This window comes from Pseudonaja textilis, chromosome 2, assembly GCF_049901715.1.
Source record: "Pseudonaja textilis isolate UNSWEBS1 chromosome 2, rPseTex1.2, whole genome shotgun sequence".
Lineage (NCBI taxonomy): Eukaryota > Metazoa > Chordata > Lepidosauria > Squamata > Elapidae > Pseudonaja > Pseudonaja textilis.
The window spans coordinates 141715082-141737733 of NC_141991.1; the positions used below are offsets into that span (position 1 = coordinate 141715082).

Sequence of the window (22652 nt, forward strand, 5' to 3'; positions counted from 1 at the left end):
TACCAAATAAATTATAATTTAGTGTACCTTAGAAGTGTTGGTTTCTATATGAATTAATTGACATATAACACGCTTCACACTATATACATCCAGTTATTTGCTTGTACAGTAGTGTTTCAACAGCTACCTTGAGCATGTGTCAGAGTTGGAAAGTAGATAAATTAAAAAATATTATTTTTGCAAGCATCTGTATTAAAGGCTTTTAACTACTTTAACTAATTGCAAAAAAGTAAATGTTTCTTTTAGCAGAAGCAATTTGTGCAAGTAAAAAGGACTACAACTCAATTTTACCTGAACTGTCTATACACTTTAGATATATGGATGCTGGAAAAATCCCATCGAACTAACAGATACTATCAGATCACTATGCTGAATTTAGTGGAGCTTTTTTTTTTAGCAAATACAGCAAAACTTTGAGATGGAAACTGATATAAGAAATATATATTCCCTTGTTTAATCTAAATCTAGTTTAAGATCATTCACTCACAGAAATAGTATGAAAACCTTTTTTAAAATAATTTTGTTATAAAAATAATCATTACAAGGTAGTACATATAGTACTACCTTGTACCTAGTACATAGTTCACGAATATTCTTTCAATCTGTATACCGATATAATACCTGCATCAAAGCTACAATTCAGAATATTAGTCTCAGAATATTATCAACCATTCTATAAAATAAGATAATATTTAATATTCATAAATATTTCTCTATTAAAAATGAAATCACATCCTTCATCAGTAGCAGAAAAACAGGAGTGCTAATTCACATTTCTGTGGTGTTTCTACACCATGCAAGTTACATCCCATAATTAATTTCAATCATATGAAAAACACAAAGAGATACCATGCTCCTTTAAAAGAGGATGTATTTCTCAAACTGGAATTTTAAAAAAGCATCTTACTGTTCCTAGGGTTTTCAGCAATAGCTTCAGTTTTGAACCAGATTCTATTTAGTTCATGCTTTCTATTATACATCTCCACAAATATTAGAGGGGGGCTTAGATAATGTCTAGAGATTGGGCATAGATCATTCCTGCAATTTTTACCATTGTCTATTCTCTAATATTTTCAATATTTTGATTAATTTAGGGTGAAGTATATACAGTGATTTACTAGAACTCTGAGAATATATCACACTGAATATAGTGTAGTATTACCCTAGAAAAATACTAAAACAAATGTGCTACTTACATCTCAACCTCATGCAAATCTAAGCATTCATAAAGCTCAATCCTGTGTAGTTTTAGTCAGAAGTATGTCCCATTGTGATCTATGAAACAGGCTTCCAAACAGCTTTTCGGTAGGATTGAATTTAACTAGTTTAATATCTGATTTGCAGGTAATTTGTAGGCAATATTTTTAAAAGATCTCCCAATTAACATTAAATGTAAGTAGTTCTGCAAGAATGATACAAGGACAAGTCTTTTACTTCTCTTTGTATACATCCACTCTCTATGTATTTTACCACTTCAGCATATCTAAGGAGAAGCAGATACAATGAAGAAAAAAAATTCCCAGACTCCATAGAAACCTAAGAAACATCAAATGGCATTAGCCTATTTTCTTCTCTAGTCTATCTTCAAGATTTCAAGATGCCATTTGTCAAACTGCACAATTTCAAATAAATAATAATTACCTCTCTTCCTATCTATAAAAATATCTCCTTCCTGGTTACCTTAAAAAATTAATATTGTTTACTGCAAGCTATTTAGGAAAGCTTTTCACACATCAGATCCAGACTAAATTATTCCATTCCACAAGTCAAAAATCTAATGGCAAAAACAGAGTAGAGTTCTGCATCCTATATTATATGTATTAAATCCTTAGCCATTAAGATGGATTCAAGATATGGACAGGTATACAATTGACTGTAAAAGGTTAAAATATCCAATGAAAACGTTCTACTAAAAGGTAGAACATAAATTACAAGATAAAAAATATTGCTATGATTTAACAATATGCTCATTTGGGGGGGAATAAGTATGAGTTTAGTACTTCTGTCAAACTGCAAGTAGACAAACGATGCAGCAAAAAGATTGACTCATTACTTATTTATTGGGGAAAGAAAAGAAAACCTCCCAATGTTATTTATTTATTTGTTTATTTATTCATTCATTCATTCAATTTGTACTGCTGCCCATCTTAGAAAATTACTCTGGGTGATGAATAGTCATAAAAACAATTATAGTACTACACACACACGGCAACTAAGAAAAATTAGCCTCATAGATGTAAACATAACCAGGAAACAGAATTTCACGCACTCAAACCCCAGGGCATATAATCAGGCCTAAGAAAGTCCAGTAGAATTGGAGTCATCCTAATCTCTAAAGGGAGAATCTTCTAGAGGGCAAAAGGGCTACCACAAAAGATGCATGTTTCCTGGTCTCCACCAGCTGATATTCCTTGGCTGACCAGACTCGTAAGATGTCCAATCTGCCAAACCAATTTGGGTGGATTAGAAACAACTGGGAAAAAATGGGCCCTCAGTCCCAAACCACCCACATCTTAAATTGCACCCAGAAACACGCTGGCAACCAGTGCACCTCATGCAGCAATGATGTTAACATGTGTTCGATATCAAAAAACATTTACTGTACTATCTGTGCAGCTGCATTTTGCATCAGTTGTAGCTTCTAAATACTTTTCAAGGGCAGCCCCATGGAGAACACATTGCAGTACTCCAGATGAAAGGACAGGATGGCCTGAATGACTGTGAACAATTTTCACAGCTAAAGGACACTGCCAAAGTCTGCGCATGTTAAATCATTTTATATGGTTCCCTCATCTTGCAACAACTCATATTTACAATTCCATCATTCAAAGTGCTTTAGGCAACTCTATAGTTAAGTTTCTAACCGAGCTAAACAACCACTTTACCAGTCACGGAAATGCAGAGCAATTCATTAATCTATCTAGCCTAAAACTACTGATAGTACAGGCAATATTTGCACAAAGGTACTTTATGCAGCTATTTGGAGGTGAATTAAAGAATGTCTGCAAACATAACAATTAAGAATAATGCCAAGCAACCAGATAAAGAATATGGTGCTTTTAGCCCCAAAATTAGCATATGTAGGTAAGTTAGTTACATTATTTGGGGATAGTAATTTTATAATCTATTTAGTTCCAGAAACTATTAGTAAATCAATGTGCATATATGACATAGCTTTTTAATCACAACACACTGCCACTTTTTTCTGGGTCAGTCACCAGTTCAGGCCAAATGCATATAGCTAAATAAAAAAGCAAAGCAAAAGCTTTACACGGTCATTCTTTACTTTCATCTCTGAAACTGTAACTTAACTGAAAAAAAATAAAATTATATATTGAATTTAAACTCACTATACATGGAAATAAATTCTACCAAAGTAAATAGATGCAGCTAACAGTATTTAGACTAAACAGTTCTAAGGCCAAACCAAATTACATATGTTCAAATAAGAAAAGATAAAGATCTATTTTAATTGTTTTGTACTGTCAATGACACATAAAGATAAAGATCTATTTTAATTGTTTTGTACTGTCAATGACACAAAGATAAAGATCTATTTTAATTGTTTTGTACTGTCAATGACACATAGCACTAACTAAAAAAAGTTCTTCAAGAAATTCAACAAGTTGACCAATGTGAGAGCTATCTGTTCTTCATGTCTTCTTCAGTCTGGCCACAGTATATGTAATTGTGGAGCTATCCTACCCTCACAATTTTCCTGAAGGCATGGAAAATCAAACTGAATTGCCTTTGAAACTGTGTCAGATCCTATAGCAGAAAGTAGTGAGGCAAATCCACAAACAAGTATAATAATCTTTATTATCCTTATAAGAGACAATCTGTATAGCTGTTTTTATTGTATTTCAAATGTCAGTCTTCAGATTAACTTATATTTCTGTTACTTCCCTATTTCTTGCAGATTTATTCTTTGTCATTATTAGTAGTTATTGCTTATTAGTAGTTATTGTTATTATTTTGAATGGTATAGCAAAATGCTGCATAGTGCTCTGGTGTTGTATATTTTGATACAATTTTTTCTGTGAATTTCATGCATTATACTGCAGTTTATTAATAGTGTACAACTGTGACTACAACTCTACTGACCACATATTGACAAGAAAACAAAATTACCCTGCCACAATTTTTCTTTCACCATCACAAGCCACAGTATTCTAACATTGCTTCTGCATAAAAGGACATTAGACAATTACTCTTTTCATTTTGGACATAAATCTTTCCTAAATAAAAAGTATACATGCCTGATTATTTTTCCTCTTGAGTTTGTTGGTCAATGCTAATTCACAATTGGCATAACCATAGTTGGCTGAAGTTGATTGGCTTCTTATGCTAAGCCATAAATCTTGTTTTTGAACAGTAGGAAGAGTTCTCACAATAAGTCACAATGCAGTTTGATTTTAGCAGACAGTTTCATAAGCACAGTCTGGTATTATAAAAGCCCATTAGAAGATTACAGGAGCCTTTTACCAAGGAAGTCAGCAAATCTGAGTGACTCTCACCAAATGAGTGACTGTCACCAAATCGGACTAACCAGTATTCCAAGATTCAAGACTAAATCTCTGAGCCTTTTTGTATTACCCATTTTAGTGCTGCACATGATCCACTTGTCAAAGATGCCTAAACCGACTTGGTGAGGTTTAGGCATCTCAAGCCTAACCAGAGTAATCACAAGAAGACCGTCCAGAGCCAGGTACTATTGGTTTAAAAAAACGTCCAATGTTTCTCAAGCTTTTGTCTTCGCTTAGATCCCGTAGCTATCTTTCACCAAACGTAAAGTTTCAGATGTGCCCAGTTCCTGTTTGCTCTGACCCTGGCCTACTAAATCTGCCTCAAATCTCTATAAATTCTAATATGTATCTATCACAGCAGATATCGTGATCTTCGAAGATCCAACATTCCTTGCTACTCGTAAGCTCCCAGCTCAACTGTCGCAGGCCAAAAAGCGTGTTACTTCAAACTAAAAGACACGGGGGGGGTGAACCGCTCCCCCCACCCCACCCCCCACACGTAGGCAATCTCATTTCAGGATCTCTCTTCCCCGCCCTGCCCCGCCCATTCCTATGCCCGGAGCCACAACGTATCCAGGTATTTCTCACCTGGCCTGTGCTTCATCCAGGCTCTGATCGGTGATGGCCATAATCTGCTGCAAGATGTCACCCGTGTCCTGAAGTCCGGGGGCTGCCTGGGGCTGGGGTGGGCCTGGAGGCGCTTGAAGTCTGTGGGGCGAGGGATCTCCGGCGGCCCCAGGAGGAGGAGGGAGACCCGCCAGCAGCCGGGATGCCTCTTCCATGGCCGAGGGGGGGATAAGGGCAATAGAGGGAGGGAGCCGCCTGGGGCTCGGCGGGAGGGGGACTCCGGGAGCTGCTCGAGCCCCTCCGTCTCTTTTTCCCTCCTCAACGTATACACACACACAAACACACACACGGCTGACACAGAACAGGCCCCACGGCTCCTCACTCGCGGCCGCTCCTCCCCCGGCCCCCGCCGCGCGACGGGGCTCCGCCTTCTCAACTGTCGCCTGGCGCAGCGGCCCAGCTCCTGGAGCTGCCCGCCCCCTTCCGGGACAAAGCCAGTCTCTCGGCGGCTTCCACACAATTGCCGCCTCCGGGAAAAAGGGGGCGGGGCCAAGAGCGGTTAACTCCCTGCTGGAGCCCAGTTCAGCCCACCCCCAGCGCGCGTGCCCACCCGCCGTCCCGCCTGCCTTCGTGGGCAGCGTCCCGCTTTGAAAGCGAGAAAGGGGAGGGGGCAGCGACCGTTGTGTGGCGTTCTCAGCCTCAACCGTCACAATTCCCCCCCCCCCCCAGATTCCAAAGTTAAGCCTTTCCACCCATGTTTTTGTCTGGGTTACAGTTTCTTCTCTCAGCCTAACGACTTTAGTCACCGGACACCAAACCCTGGTTCCTCGGCACCTATGAGAGAATGAAACGGTTTTCCAACCGCTGCTCCTCGCGTCACGACGAGCATTGTTACCTCAAGGGCTGACCCCTTGACTTACATGGCTTCGGCTTGAGCTATCCCTCAAGGAAAGAGTCGCTTCCCGGTTGCTCCGGTAGTAATACACTCCGCCTCAAGCCGCGGACACGACTTTTTCCTTCGACCCGATTTCATCTCTAGAGCAGGTTTTTTTTTTCCCCCGCTGCCTTTCGAGAGCAGTTCAGCGATTCACCTTGTTAAAATAAGGACAGATGAACGCAACGTAACTAAAAACGAGAGAAAGGTGGAGGGGAAAATAGGGGGAAAGAAAAGAACGGAACGAATTCCAAAACCAAACGTGTGTATTTTTTAATATAACAAACACACAAACTTGTAGGTAAAGCCTTTTTCTCTTAAAAGAAACCCTAGAGTGAATCATATTTTAAATATATAAATGAACGCTATCATTAAGATAAAGCTTGAATAATACTAGCATCAAGGGAAGCGATGTTTTAGAAACTTTAATATGGGGTTATTGTTCATAACTGCTTGACCCTAAAATAGGTTTTGGTACATTGAACAAGTTATTAACTGGTGCCAATTAACCTAAAAATGTGGAGACATTTTGGTAGCATATTAGGCTTAAGCTCTAAACTAAATGTTCTTATAATTCTAAATACAGATCTTTTTACGAACACAGTATGTTATCTACCACTTTACTGCTAGCCGGTTTATAAAGTGATGTATCTATGAAAAATCTATTACTAGATACATTTGTCATATACAACTAGACAAATAATATTAGAAAAACATGTATAGAAAGAAAATAGATCTGGCATATTAGCATAATAGTTTTTTCTTATATAGTAATATCTTCAGCTTCTAATGGTACTTAAGCCTATGTAATGTTTTTTATTTGACAATGTGGAATTGAGTTATTTCAGAATTTTTAAAATTATTTTAATGTTATTTCTTTTGTTAAAAGTCTTGATGCATTGTATTTCAGTACAGTGAAGTTTATATGACATTCAAGGTTATAGTACTGACATTTTATTATTTAGATAAAAAATACAGGGAGAAAGAAATAAGGTGTTCTATCAAAATTAGTTACAATTTACAATATCAATATTTTAAGCATTAACAGTGTAATAAAATTATTTTGATTTTTTTATTTAAAGTTAAGTTCCGCTTCTCAATATAGCCAAAAATCCTGGGGTTTCCTGGTGGTCCTTCATCAAAGTACTAATTAGGACTAACTTTTGTTTAGCTTTTTCAAGATAGGCTTAGGCTAGCCTGGTGCTGTTACCTTCTCAAATTGTACTTTTGGCGTGTTATTTTCTTTGAGACCAATCTGTCATTAACAGGCTTGCAACAGGCTTCAAATTAGAGACAATAGGAAGGACATACTAAAAAAAAGGAATCCTGGACAGTACCAAATTTAAAGGAACAAGAAAATTGAAGAGAATAGGGGGCCCTCAGTCTCATTCCTGGCTGCATCCTGCTCTCATAGGGTATAAAAGATAAAATTAGAGGAGGAACCCTAACCCTACACAAAAGGTGCCAGGTTTTGACCTTCCTCGCCAGCATTGGTCAATTCTGAACAGGATCCATACCCAACATGATGCCTGCCAGGACTCACTGTTTAAGTGGGGTCTTGTCTCTACCCCTCAGTGTGACTGTGATGCTCCTCGACAAAATATCCATCACATTGTGTCCAAATGTCCATCAAGAGCTTACACCGGCCCATTGTCTGATTTTTTTCAACATAGACCATCCTGTCCTTGAATGACTGGGTAGATTGGACATTAACATTTCAACCACTAAAAAGTCCATGTATTTGCCATATGCTAAATAAATAAATAGAGGAGGAAGTATTATAAATGTCAGTGAACTCCAGAAAATAAGGTGTTCTAAATCTAACAATTATAACTAGGATCTCCAGGTTTCCTATAGTTATTATTAGATACAGGAAACAATCAGGAAAGGATGACCCTTGATCTGTTGATAATTGATGCATGAACACTAAATATACTCATTTTAAGTACTATTTGTGTTTATTTTATTTGAAAGTTTGACTTGTTTTATAGTTTACCTACAGAATGGAACTAGTAAAATAAAAGGTGATGTCTTCTTAGTGATCTAATCAAAATATTATAGCCTCATTCCATTTGTCTCCCTTTAACTTTAGATTCCCCAACAATCACTATTCCACTTTGGGATCATTCACTCTTTTTTTTAAACCATATTTTTGTACTGAATTAAGACCACCCTATTACCACATCTTTTTCATTGTCATACCAGCATTTATGCCTGAACCTCAGAATAAATAAAAAATGGCAAGAGTCCTGCCCTGTCTGAACAAAAGGCATTTTGTTTCTGTAGCCACCAAGGAGAGTAAGAGGGAAAGAGCTGGCTACTACTAGTGTTATATCACCAATAACAATTTTACACCAGTGTTTCAATTTTACACCTGTAGTTCTAGAAGTAATAGACAATAGACATCAGATCTAGCATATGCTAGGTGAGTTTGTGTTAGTAATCATTATGTAATTCCTTTTCAGTATGTTATCCAGCTATTATTTGTTGTTAAATCTATTCCATAGCTTAAAAAACTGTAAATCCAGAAAAATGGTTTATTCAATCAACCATTCATAATCAAACTGTACTTAATTATTGACATTCATTTACTTTCTATAATCTCTTTTAAAACCATTAATATAGTGAGTATTAAAACATGTACTAAATTCCATCGTTGTTTCTATGGAATCTGTTTCCTAGCTTTTTAGTCAAAAGGATTCCCCAAATCACTTATATATAGGATATAGGATAGTATTATCATTATGGGTGTCCATACTGTCAGGCTAACCAACCTAAGGGGGGGGGGATTGCAAGACACCCAATTATAAGTATATGAAACTAGATCACATACTACAAGTAGTCCTCAACTTACAATCATTTGTTAGTGAGCATTCAAAGTTACAATAGCATTGAAAAAAGTGACATGACTGTTTTTCACACTTATGACCGTTGCCACGTCCCCATAGTCATCTAATCAAAATTCAGATGCTTGGCAACTGGCATGTATGTATTTATGATGGTTGCAGTGTCATATGATCATGTTATCACCTTTTGCAAACTTCTGACAAGCAAAGTCAGTGGGGAAGCCAAATTCATTTAAAGTGTTACTAGCTTAATAACTGCAGTGATTCACTTAACAACTGTGGCAAGAAAGATTATAAACAGGCCAAAACTCAACAACTGTCTTGCTTAGCAACATAAATTTTGGGTTCAATTGTGATCACAAGTTCAGGATTCCCTATAGTCAACCATATTTAACAGATTGTATGACTCCACCCCATGTAGCTAGTTTATGGTTCAGTGTGGTATGAAAATTTACATGACACTTCAGATGATATGAAATGTAGCAGATAAACGTTATCACAAGTACATAGTACTGGTTCTATGAGCTCTATACTGACTCACAATAAATTTCTGGGTGCAGTTTAAATTTGTTTTAATCTGTTAAATCAAGTGAAGCTGATCTCTCTGATATGTTTTTCATTGGAGAAGTAATTGGTCCACTGAAGTGATTGCCTTTGTCCTATAGAATGACCTTGCCCCAAAGCCAGGTTGGCACAATCTGATGGTAAACTAAACGTTTTAATATTAAAGGGTTTTATTAGAACTTATTGACAATGATGGAGTAGATGCATTTTTATTGTAGTTTGTAAGATTGGTTATGAGTTTTATGTTACTTGTGATGTTATAGCTCCTGAAGTTAGCACCAGGAATCTATTATGTGGTTATAAAGGTAGACAAAAATTGCAAACAAATAATTTATTCAGATGGGAGAAACAGTTCAAAAAGTCTAATGGAATTATTGCTACTAGTTGAGAGATGGTGAAAGATAACTGATATTACAGCAGAATCATGGAATTGCAAACTATTTTTCTTTGTACTTTGTTAAGATATCATTAGATTAAATATATATCACCTTCAAAGGACAGTTTGATTTCATAAAGGAAGACAGTAAAAGCATATACAATTTCTTTATAAACTACTGCATAAAGTATTAGGAAATCTATGTAACCATTCAAGGCCTGTGAGGACCAAGAAAGAGATATCAGCATACTTGAAATAATTCCAAAGATTACAAATGTAAAAGAAGAGACCTAATATGGTAATTGAACAGATTTTAGAAAATGACATGCTTTGAGCCACTGAAGGGCAGCCTTCCATACTACAAGATTATGAAGTAAGTCTCACGTGTGACATATAAAAATATAGATATGTATTTATAAAGAAATGAGACTTTTTAAAGATTCATTGAAGTTTCCTGAATTTGCCTGTTCTTTAAAATATTCACTTTTTCCTATTGTAATTTGTTTTACTTTAAACTTTATTTTTACAAAATGCGATGTGTTTTCCAGCCTATTTTACTTTTTGAATTATGTGTCACATTTTCTAAATGCTTCTTGAAAGTATAGGTTCATTTGCCCAAACCTAGTCAAACACAGGGTAAAAATACAATGTTAATTATGACTTTCCAAGTTCTCTTGGAACATTGCAACCAGACTTTTAAAAACTTTAAAATGCAAGAAAGTAAAAAATGATTTAATTTTAATAACAAAACTAATATTTCAGGATATGACTGAAAACATTAATCCAATCCAACAGAAAAAACTGTTGGGAAAATGTAAAATTGGTTACATACTTTAATAAAATTTCAAGCTGCTGATATTTTTATGTTGAGGTAGAATTTAAACTATTTGATAAAAAATATTCCTCAGTCTAATTTTGTTTTCTGTAATGAGTAGCAGGTTTCAGATAAGGCTGGAAAATGTGCTTGTCTTACAAATAGAATAAAACATAATTTTACCAAAATGTAATAAGCATTAAAAATGAATTTTTATCAGAGGATGACAGCAAAGTATAATTCCATTACTATAGAAGACTTAAATCTTATTGCTTGTACTATAATATTTTGAGCATGTTAATATTTTAATGTTTTGCTTTATAACATTATTTCCTTATTTTATACTATTATAATGTACATGTATTAAAAATGTGGACAAAAAAGGTAGAAACCATATCCTACCAATAATCTGCAGTAAGATATTGCAAAGTTTATCAAATACAACCATTACATTCCTATATATGATTTCACCATGTTCTCCATTCTTTAACAGATATGTGCCAGTACTATACGTACTGAGTCCATTAAAATGTGCTTGCTTACTGTCTCTTATTACTCCTTTTCATTTACAATATAGTCAGTACATATGTTAGAACAGATCATGCTATCAGCTATTTCAGGGTGGAACTCATGCTTCTTACATTTCCACATTCCCCCACAAATTTGGGAGATATCTCATTTAATCCACATTTTTGAATGTCTCAAATTTTACTTGTTACTTGCATTTGCTTGGCACAGATATATAAAATGTTGCATATTTCTATGAAATTCACCAAATTCATATTTTTAATATAAACAATGTTTTTGAATTACAAGGGAACACAGTTCTATTCATTCACATTAGCTCAGGTCCAGTTATTATGGTGAGAACAGAGAAAGCTAACTGCTATAAACATGAAGGCTTGATTGATTGAGAACATTACTCGTGGTTATTGTTTTCCCTATAGATTTGAAGCTTGAGTCAGTTCAATCAATAAATGCACCAATATTAATAGGAAGGTACAGCACTCTGCCTGGAAACCAAACATTATCCTCTGCAGGGAAGCCTGGTTGTGCTGGGAACTCACTCAGCAACTACTTCTGCTGATTCCATGAAATTTTCTACCAATGAATATTAACAGACCTTTAGCTCAAAAAGGTAACAGGAACTGCAGTTTTTTCCACTTAGGCTACTGAAATCCTGTTAAAATAAATCAAAATGAAAATATTAATTAAACAAAGTAGGTGTAGGTCGTATTAGTATATGCTGCAAAGTCCATCAAGTCCAGATCTAGATATGGAAAATTTATGCATATCTTTTAAAAAAAAGCATTTTGAATTGTTACCATTTATATAAGGGTAAGAGAGAACAGTAACCATAGTTTCAAGCTAAATTCATAGGTTGTTGAATTCACTTACTAGATTTCAAACAGAACCTGTCAACTCTCCGCATGTACATCACTTCATATTAAATCAGCAGTAGTAGTAGCAACAGCAATAATATTTATGAAGCAGTTGTGAATTAGATTAGAATTTGGCACAAGGTTTAGGAATGAAAATGTTTAACTGGGATAAAAGCAGGTGAGGTGGATTTTCTGTCAAATCTAAGGTTACAAAACCTTTTCAGTCATATGTTTAAAGTCATTTAGTTACCTTGATAACATGCTGAAAAACTAGAGAGTACAAGACTATCAAAAAAATTCTGATGGAATAACAGTAGTAGTACAGTTCACTTGAACTGCTAAAGGTAGATGAGAATAGTATAGTGCAAGAACAGGACTAAGCAAGGAATGGTAGTACCAGTTCAATAAAGAGAGGAGGGAGAGCTAACATGACTAATGGATGAATGATGGTGAGCGAGTGTGTGGAGAAAAGGAATGTTTGTCAATTACCAAAGAAGAACTAGCAAGGTCTTTTGCATCTACCTGAGTGATTGATGGCGACAGTGGAGAAACTACTATGGCAAGCTACAAAACATGGCTGCTAATCCAAAAATGGTAGCCAGAAAAATTAAACCATACAAGTTGATAATGCTCAAGGAAATGTATTGGTTGTTGTCAGATATCAATGGACCACAGTTAACCTACCTATAATTTCTAATGACGGAGAAACTACAGTAATATTGTTCTAACAACACCAATATACCCCATTGTAATTTGGAAGATAGCAACATGGATAGCATACCAAAAAATTCAATATATTCCACTGGTGCTGCTTATGAAAGGTCCTTGGCATTGGGTACTTTGATTTAATAATGATATTGTGCGAAGAAGCAGCCTGTGCATGCTACATGATATTTCGATAGGCAGCAGGATATACTTTAATAGCCACATTCAGCACTAGCCGGACAAATACTGTTCCAAGACACCTATATGTTCTCTCTCACCTGTGGCCACAAGGTGAGAGTCCAAATGTCCAAAGGCAAAAATACGAATAGACAATATCAGGAACAACAGAGTTAACTTTCCTCTGGCTGAAGTCATCGTTGGCAGCTTTCCCAGAAGCTGTCTGCAAATCCAGATAATGAGCAGCACTATAAATCAGAGCCGAACGGCAACAGAAAACTTTTTCCAAACTGCGAACGTAAATAATCCCCAAATGGGGATTCCAAGCTAACACGCTTCCTTATATTCCTTAAAGGGGCATGTCAGTCTCTCTACTCAGTCCCTGATTTGACGTTTCCTTTCAATTTGTGCTTGACATCTCAGCCTATGTCTAGTCCTTACATCAACCCAACATTCATCAGCTTGATCATCACCCAAGGACTCTGGCACGTTCTGTCGATCATCTGCTGACACCTGAGGCATAATTGATGAGGAAGGTTCTGGAGAGGATGGTGATTCCGACACTTCCTCATCCTCCTGGCTCACGTCTGCATCTCCCATTAAAGCAGGCTCAAATCCCAGTGCCAAACCCTCCTCATCACTCGAACCTGTGTCTTCTGACACATCAGACTCAAAGCGCACAGCAGGCTCAAACCTCCCAGTCATAACACCTATCTATACTGGATGCCACCTAGAGGGAAAAGAAAAAGAGGCAGACCTTCCAAAAAGCAGCAAAAATGCTACAGAAGGTCTACAAAACATGAGAATTGTCTGGGAAAATGGAAACTGGTGCAGCTGATCAAAATGGTTAGAGAGCAATCATTGCCCAAAGAGCTTTAAATCTGCACAGGCAGATCTAAATGAATGATTCATGAGTCAAGGACTGTCTACAAGTTACTGTTAAAGCATGACTTCATGGTGCAACAGAAATAAGATTTGTTTCCAGAGTTTTGGGCAGATGGGAGTACATTATTTATGTAAAATAGTTTTATCCTTTTATTTCATTTTATAATACTGAGCATTTAGTACTCAAAACTGTTAATCTGCAATAGCCATCAATTTCTATCTTAAAACCAGGAAAATAGACATGCCAGGATATAAACTGGGTCTTCCCAGCATATATGCATGTTTTAACTTGCCAAGATTGTTGCCAAGAAGTGGGTGGTAAGCTGTTTTAGATTGTATGCAACGTTTCATTATATTATGCTTATGTATTCATTAGATTAGATTATGTATTGTTTCCCTTTGTATCCCCGGCTTTTACATTTCTTAAAAGATATAATGGTTACAATTAATTTTATAGCAGATGAAGGTAACTTTTTCCCCATGATTTCTTACATAAATAATCCTTCACTTGCAACAGTTTGTTTAGTGATCAAAGTTAAACAGCACTGGAAAAAGTGCTGTATACACGTATAATCATTTTTTACATTTATCACCTATGCAGTATTCCCATGGTCTTGTAATCAAAATTCGGACACTTGACAGCTGATTCATATTTATGATGGTTGCAGTATCATGGGTCATGTGATCACTTTTTGAGATCTTCAGACAAAGTCAATAGAAAAGCCAGATTTGCTTAACAACATGTCACTAAGTTGACCACTGCAGTAGTTTACTTAATAAGTATTTTATTAGATACTAATTTCCATAATTTTCTAACTCAAATTACAAGTTTTAGTACGTTTGAATCCTAATAATATCCATCCAACCAAAGCTGCTATATAGGTTTTTTCAAAAATTCTCAAATTTAATTGTTGGTTTCTAGTATTTAATAACAACAGGTAAGTATGATGATATAACTCCAGATTCAGAAAACTGAATCTGGAGTTCAGGAGCAGGAGAATCTGGAGCAGGGCTGTCATTAGTAATTGAATTTTTGCTAAAAAATATTCTTATAATTGAAGGACTCCATAGACATTTTCTAAACAAAGACGTATGTTTTGAAAATAATTTCCAGAAAATATAAACTGGATTTATAAATTAACCAGGGAATAATATTCATTTAGAGTGTTCACCTTTTTCTCAAAGGCTGTTTAATGACCCCCATCAAATGATATCTGAAAAAAAAACTTTTATATATTTTATTACATGCTACTAACTGAGTTATATCATTTAGTATACATATACCTAGACTTTTAATGGATTTCATCGCCTGCATTTAACTAGACTTATATTACAGTTATACCCAAAACATAAAGATCATACTCTGTGTGCTAATTGTCCTGTTTCATTGATTAATGCTGATACAAAGATTTTAACAGCAGTTTTAGGAAATAGATTTCAGCATGTGATAAATTTCTCAACTAGTGTATATATTTATTTTGTACTATTTTTAATTGTTTTAGAATAGTTCACCACCCCAAATCACTTGTCTGAGATAGGCAGCTATAAGAGCAGTGGTTAGAATGCAGTATTACAGGCTAACTCTGTCAACTGCTAGGAGTTTGATCCTGACTGGCTCAAGGTTGACTCAGCCTTCCATCCTTCCAAGGTCAGTAAAATAAGAACCCAGATTGTTAGGAGCAATATGCTTCCTCTATAAACCACTTAAAGAGGTCTGAAAAGCCCTGTGAAGTGGTCTGTAAGCCTAAGTGCTCTGCTATTGCTATAGAAATAAAAAAGCAAATAATAAATAAATAAATAAATAATAAATAGAAAAGGCAAAGAGCTGAAAAGCCAAGATTGGCAGGAGCTCCTACCAGTGGGAAAAATTACCTGTCCCTGCTTCACAGGGAGGCAATATCAAGTTGTGTTGTGACACATTTGAGCTATGAGTAAAGCAACTGAGCTAACCAGTTTTATGATGATATGAGCTCATAGGAACTTGGTACCAATCTGGGAGCACTGCCAAAGCCCTATAGCCTCACTCTGTTCTGCACAAGGATCAAAATAGGGCAATATGGGCTGCTCTCCCGCAGCTAATAGCATTTTTAAGCAGCAACTAATAACATTTGTTTATGTACCATGGAATTGCATGTATTTTTGTAAATAATACCCCTCATTTTGCAGAGTGAAGGAATTAAATCTACTTTACTGTACTTCACTTTGCACATACTGTACAGTGAATATATCTAATTTGTTTAGATATAACCCCAATTACAGAGTAAATACACTTTTTATCCAGTTAAATCTAATCTTCTTTGAGTGTGAACAATAATACTGGAACATCTCTGAATATACAGTATATTGGCCTTTAAAAAAACTTCCTGGGAAATTTGAAAAAGCTTATTTATATGGAATTTACTTTTAACAGTAAATAGGAAATAGAGTTGATGGGATAGTGATACTGGCTCGTTGTGAAGGTCTTACTTTATTTGTATTGACTTTTTAAAAACAGCCATTTGCAGCGGGATAATAACAGAATAATAAAGTTGGAAGAGACTTCTAGTTCAACCCCCTGCTCAGACAGGGAATCCTATGTACCATTTCAGACAAATGGTTGTCCAATCTCTTCTTAAAACCTCCAACCTAATGTTGGAGCACCTACAACTTCTGGAGGCAACGTATTCCACTAATTAATTGTTCTGTCAGGAAATGTCTCCTTAGTTCTAGGTTACTTGTTAGGATAGCTGACAAGAATTAAAACCAATAAAAAATTGAAATGATCTTTTAAAAAGAAACAAAGCAAACAAGAAAAAGAATCCATACCTTAAGCAAACATCAAAACATGTCCTATTTAGCCTAGTGTTATCTTGATTATTGACAGGAAGACTAGGAAGCCCCAATTCATTCACAGAATGGCTACCAATGCTTGTTGAAGTTTCCCAGAACAGCTAATCTTGGGTACTGTGGGACCATGTTTTAAAGTTTCTTGGCTAACTCAAGAGTCAGACACTTGACCAACAGCATGGATAGTGTATAAGAAAGATTCCCCATTCTGTCCCAGTTAGCTACCTTCACTTCAAACTGGCAGATTGATGAAGAGAACCTCTAGATAGGATGATAGAAGTACAAATACAATAAACATTAGCAACTCTATCTCATTGTTCCCTCCTCCTTCCTTGTCTTTGTTCATGCATTTGGAGAGAATTCTAGTTAACAGTGCAGGGGAAAAATAACTCTATCATGTTCGTGTGTATTTTGATAATATATGATATGTTGAACCATCTTTCTCCTAAAAATTAAATCTTGAAATCCTGTTTGCTGATCTGGCATTCAAAGGGAGTAAGAACACTTAAATATTGATTGTTAAATTCTTTGATAACTGACCTTTCAATTTATTTTTCACAGCAGTTTTGTCAATATTATTCAATAGTATAAACAAAATGTTTAAATTATTTTTTCCATTTTGATTATTTATAATATGAAAGTATTGCAGTTTCAGAGAATTTGCCCGTTTTTCTGCCTAGCATAATTAATTCCTTTTTTAAAGCAAAAAAAGATCTATTGATAAATGCCACTAAAAGCTGGTTGCAAGCTATTCGTATTATTGGTTTCAACTGATAAAATGATGCAATCAGAGCCCATGTGGGTTTATTTAACCAAGTGTTCTCCCAATTTGCTTTTCCCAAAATGAAAGCTTTTGTCAATTAACCTTCGCTGGATTATTGCTTTTTTTTTTTTAAACAATGTGTATAAATTATGAGGCAGCTGATGTTGGTTTAGAAACAGGATTTATAAACTGAACTGAAATACAAAGTCTGTGCTACATTCAGAACACCTTTTCCATTCCAGCTGTGAAACAAGCTAAGGTGTACCACACATGTTATATGACTGTGAAATATATACTTATAGTATATTTCATCAAATTTGTCATCTCTGAATTAGGGATCAGAGGGAGTAAAAACATTAGATGTACATTAAAGATTATACAGCTGCCCCAGATCATCCTCTGAAGCCTGAACAATCTGCTGGGCTTAAAATCAACATGAACGGAGACTGCAAAAAAAAAAAAAACAACCCTGCATTTGTCCATCTTTTTTATTGCTGCCTCAATAAAGTTTATTTTGAAGTAGCAATTCTCACTTCTTTGTGAGACCAGAAATAAGATATATAATAATTGATCTTTATTAGAAAGTTCTAATGTATTAGTGCATTCTCCTCAGCACTGGCTTTCTACACTTGAAGGTTTTTTTTTTCTGTTCCCCCTGTCCTTTGGAAGCTACAGTAAGACAAGCTTTACAGAACCAAGAAATAAACGCAGTGAAATCCAGAAGGAGGCAAAAAAACCCAGTCTTCAAAGGGACATAATATATGCCATCTATTGTAGCTACCAAGCCTAATCTGGTTCTTAGTTAAATAATAGCTTTCATATATTTTCCTCCTTTCAGGTTATTCTCTAGGTGTTTTAGAACACTATATTCCCTTTGCGTGGAGTGGATTGAAATAGCTATACCTAAACATTTTTTTTCTTTCTCATAGATAATCATGTATTAGCTGGATAATGAAATGAAGAAGAGCTAAATTGTAGGGCAATAGTTCACACTGATAGTGCTGAGAGAGCAGAGGGGAATCATTTTCTAGCTTGTGATGAATTACCAGCACTCATAGGAAATGGACAAGGGCATAATTAACAAGAGAATTCTTGCAGGTCAGCATAAAGGGAGGCATTTTATTTTCAGGTGGAAGCTGAAAGCCTGCAACTGACCAAAGGACAAAGACCCATATTTTTATCTTGTGGATTCACTCTTTTTCTTATGGGCTTATCTCCAGGAATCTCTATCATTTGAATAAGTTTTGGAATAACAGGATGGGGGCTTTGACACTGACATGAAAATGATTGTATATCATTTTGATGCAATTGACCCATGCAATTTATTAGAATTTCTATTATGGATAATTACTGCTATCATGAGAAATGATGCAATACACTATTTCAACAAACACATTTTGTTCCATGCTTGCTTGTGCAGTTTGAGGATGTGTTTGGATTTTTTTTTCCTGTCCTAGAAAAAGTTTTGGGAACTTCTGATTAGACATGCAGGGTATATAACTTTAATTAACTGAATGTGAAATTAAAATTGGATGTGAGTTTTAATTCCTCATTTAAGGCCATATCTGCATAAAACAAAAGACAAGTTGAACTGAATTGGACATTGTCAGAGTAGCCCTTACAGCCCTCTTACTCTAGCTCTGCCCTCACATCAGAGCCTCCATCTTGAGACTAGCCAGCCACTGAGACAGGCTGAGGCTATATCAGAGAATCCAGCAGGAACCTAATAATGTCCAGTTTAAAATAGAGCAAGCCCTCATCTATATAAATATACCATGTGATGCGAGGAAGTTTGGTGAGTTGTGGGGCTCCAACTGTCCATAGCAGGACCACAAAGGCCTAGTTTAAATCTTGTTGGGACACAGATAGAAGAGGCAGTGTTCTATGACTTCACTGCATTTCTGCTTCGGCTGCCAGAGAGAACAGAACCATGTCCAGTAGCCAAAGCTGCCTTATTTTGGGTCCAGTAGGAATATTCCACAAGGTCGGTATCTCTATCAGTGAGAAGTGGTAGCAAGGAATTCACACTTAAGCCTCCTACTCCCTGATCTTTGCTGTCCCAAAAGCAACCACTGAAATCATTTCCCTTGTTTTTATGTGAAGATAGCAACTCTGTCAGAAGAGGGAGAATAAATAGCCAAGAGGGATGTTCATTAAAGGATGAACCCTTACCTTACCATGAATGTTCATCAAGTCTAGGGGTGCAGAACTGCTGGCTTTCAGATAACATACAGCATTCCCCAAACTATTTTGCCAATTCTAAGGACTCCAGCCCAAATTTCTGCTGAAATAAGAGGTACTATTTCCCACAGAAGACTTTCTTTCTACAATTTTTATATCCCCTTTCAGAGATTTTATATCCCCTATTCAGATATTTTTTATGTTTAATATTTTGTATCTGCAATGCTTGGCTAAAAAAAAAAGCCATTTCCAAATCAATCGTATTGAAAACTTTTAAGTCTATGGGTTTTCACTATGGCAATCTCAACTTTAAACTGAGGATTATGTTAAACATTGCACACAGACATACATACATATATATATATATATATATATATATATATATATATATATATATATATATATATATATATATATATGTTTTCTGAGGTTCTCATGGGTATTTGTATGTGGATCTTTGGTTGTTCGGGTTTTCTCCGCGTAAGATTCAAAGTGTCTAGGCAACGTTTCGATGAAGTCTCATTCATCATCATCAGGCCTCTGTCTTTGGCTCTTGCTTTTCAGAGTGATGTGAGGTTGCAGCTGCTTTTTCTTTCTAACTGTCAGTGGGGTGGGATTTGAATGGGTGGGGGCTTGGCTGTGTTCTGATTGGGTGGGGTGTCTTCTCATTGGTGGGGGGCCTGGCTGTGTTTTGATTGGTTGGGGGTTGGCGTGTTCTGATTGGCTGGATTTCTTGCTGCCCGGCCGAGTTCGAGGTCGCTGCATCTCTCCATAGTTGGTGTCGGCTTGCTTCATGTATGGCTCGGAGGGGTTTGGAGTGGGCAGTGGTGAGGTTGCAGGTATTCGTCTGTTCATGAGGCGGGTTTCCAAATGGCTGGGAGGCGGGAGGTGTCATCTCGTTTGTTCATGCTGTGTGGGCGTTTTTCTATTTCTATGGCTTCTCTGATTATTCTGCTGTTGAAGTGTTCGGTTTTGGCAATAGTTCTGGTATTTTTAAAGTTAATTTTATGTCCTGTGGCTTTGAGGTGTTGGACCAGGGAAGAGGTCGTTTCTTCTTTTTGATTGAGTTCTTATGTTCTTCAATGCGTGCACTAATTCTTCTGTTAGTCTGTCCAATGTGTGTGGCAGGGCAGGCAGTGCAGGGATTTCGTATACTCCTTGGTTTTCTAATTCGACTCTGTCTTTGGGGTTTCTTAGGATGGTGGATATTTTTCTGTTTGTGCAGAATGTTGTTTTTAATATTGTGTTTTTGGAGGATCTTGCTGATTCTGTCTGTAGTGCCTTTTATATATGGGAGGAGGGCTTTGCCGTTTTCTTGTTCTCTGTCTTGGATTTTGGTTGGGGTTTCTTTTTGGATTAGGTGGGTAATCTTGTGTTTTTGGAATCCATTGGCTGTAAGAACGTTGGTGAGGGTGTGTAGTTCGGCTTTTTGGTGTTGTTCATCGGCTAAGCATTTTGTTCTGGAGATGAGTGTTTTGGCTACGGACTTGATCTGTGCTGGGTGGTGGTGTGAGAGTGCATGTAGATAGCGGTTTGTATGTGTTTTCTTTTGGTAGATGGTGTGTCCTAGGGAGCCATTGGATCTTTTGTATACCAAGACATCTAGGAAGGGAAGTTGATTGTTGGTTTCTGTTTCCATAGTGAATTGTATCTTGGGGTGTAGGCTGTTGAGGTGTGTGAGGAACTTGTTTAGTTTTTCTTTCCCATGTGGCCAGATTATGAAGGTGTCATCTCATTATCTGAGCCAGAGTTTGGGTTTGTGGTCGTATTTTTCTAGAGCTTGTGTTTCAAAGTGTTCCATGTAGAGGTTTGCGATGACAGGTGAGAGGGGTGATCCCATGGGTGCTCCTTCTATTTGTTTGTATTTTTGTCCATTGTAGGTGAAGTATGTATTGGATAGGCAGTGGTTGGTCAGATCTAGGATGTGCTTGGGGGTTGTATTTGTTTTGGATGGCTGTCAAGGCTTCTTTTATTGGCACTTGGGTGAAGAGGGATATGACATGAAGCTTACTAGTAGGTCATTAGGTTGTAAGTTTTGTTTCTTTATGATCTCAATGAACTGGAATGAGTTTCTTACGTGTGAGTTGATGGATTCTGCATAGGGTTGTAGTTGTTTGGCAAGAAATTTGGCCAGGTTTTGTAGAGGTGAGCCTATGGAGCTGACTATTGGTCTGAGTGGGGTTCTGTTTTCTGAGGTTCTCGCGGGTATTTGTATGTGGATCTTTGGTTGTTTGGGTTTTCTCCCGCGTAAGATTCGAAGTATCTAGGCAACGTTTCGATGAAGTCTCATTCATCATCTTCAGGCTTCTGTCTCCGGCTCTGTGCTTCTCAGAGTGATGTGAGGTTGCAGCTGCTTCTTCCTTTTAACTGCTAGTGGGGTGGGACTTGATTGGGTGGGGGCTTGGCTGTGTTCTGATTGGGTGGGGGTGTGTTCTCATTGGTAGGGGTTTGGCTGTGTTCTGATTGGTTGGGGTTGGCCGTGTTCTGATTGGTTGGAGGCGTGTTCTGTTCAGGTGGGGGCTTGGTTGTGCTCAGGTTAGTCTTAGTTGCTGGGGGATTTGAGTTGGTGAGCTGTGATCTTGCTGTTAACAATCAGAACACAGCCAAACCCCTACCAATGAGAACACACCCCACCCAATCAGAACACAGCCAAGCCCCACCCAATCAAGTCCCACCCCACTAGCAGTTAAAAGGAAGAAGCAGCTGCAATCTCACATCACTCTGAGAAGCACAGAGCCGGAGACAGAAGCCTGAAGATGATGAATGAGACTTCATCGGCGTTGCCTAGATACTTCGAATCTTACGCGGAGAAAACCCAAACAACCAAAGATCCATATATATATATATATATATATATATATATATATATATATGTATGTATATATATATATATATATATATATGTATGTATGTATGTATGTATGTATGTATGTATGTATGTATATATATATATATATATATATATATATATATATATATATATATATATATATATATATGGATCTTTGGTTGTTCGGGTTTTCTCCCGCGTAAGATTCAAGTATCTAGGCAACGTTTCGATGAAGTCTCATTCATCATCTTCAGGCTTCTGTCTCCGGCTCTGTGC

General features: G+C 36.7%; 1 protein-coding gene across 4 annotated transcripts in view; it reads right to left on the reverse strand.

The window, feature by feature from the left end:
- Window positions 1-6199, reverse strand: part of PBX4 (PBX homeobox 4) — a 60235-nt gene extending 54036 nt beyond the window's left edge. Inside the window, exon 1 of one of the 4 annotated variants that reach the window (XM_026713740.2) lies at window positions 6014-6199. In XM_026713740.2, coding sequence (XP_026569525.1) covers window positions 6014-6015 — 2 coding nt within the window. In that variant the 5' untranslated portion in view covers window positions 6016-6199. Of the gene's footprint in view, window positions 1-5114 lie in introns of all 4 variants that reach the window. The other 3 variants (XM_026713737.2, XM_026713739.2, XM_087925522.1) reach the window with 3 other exon arrangements.
- Between the last annotated feature and the right edge of the window lie 16453 nt (window positions 6200-22652).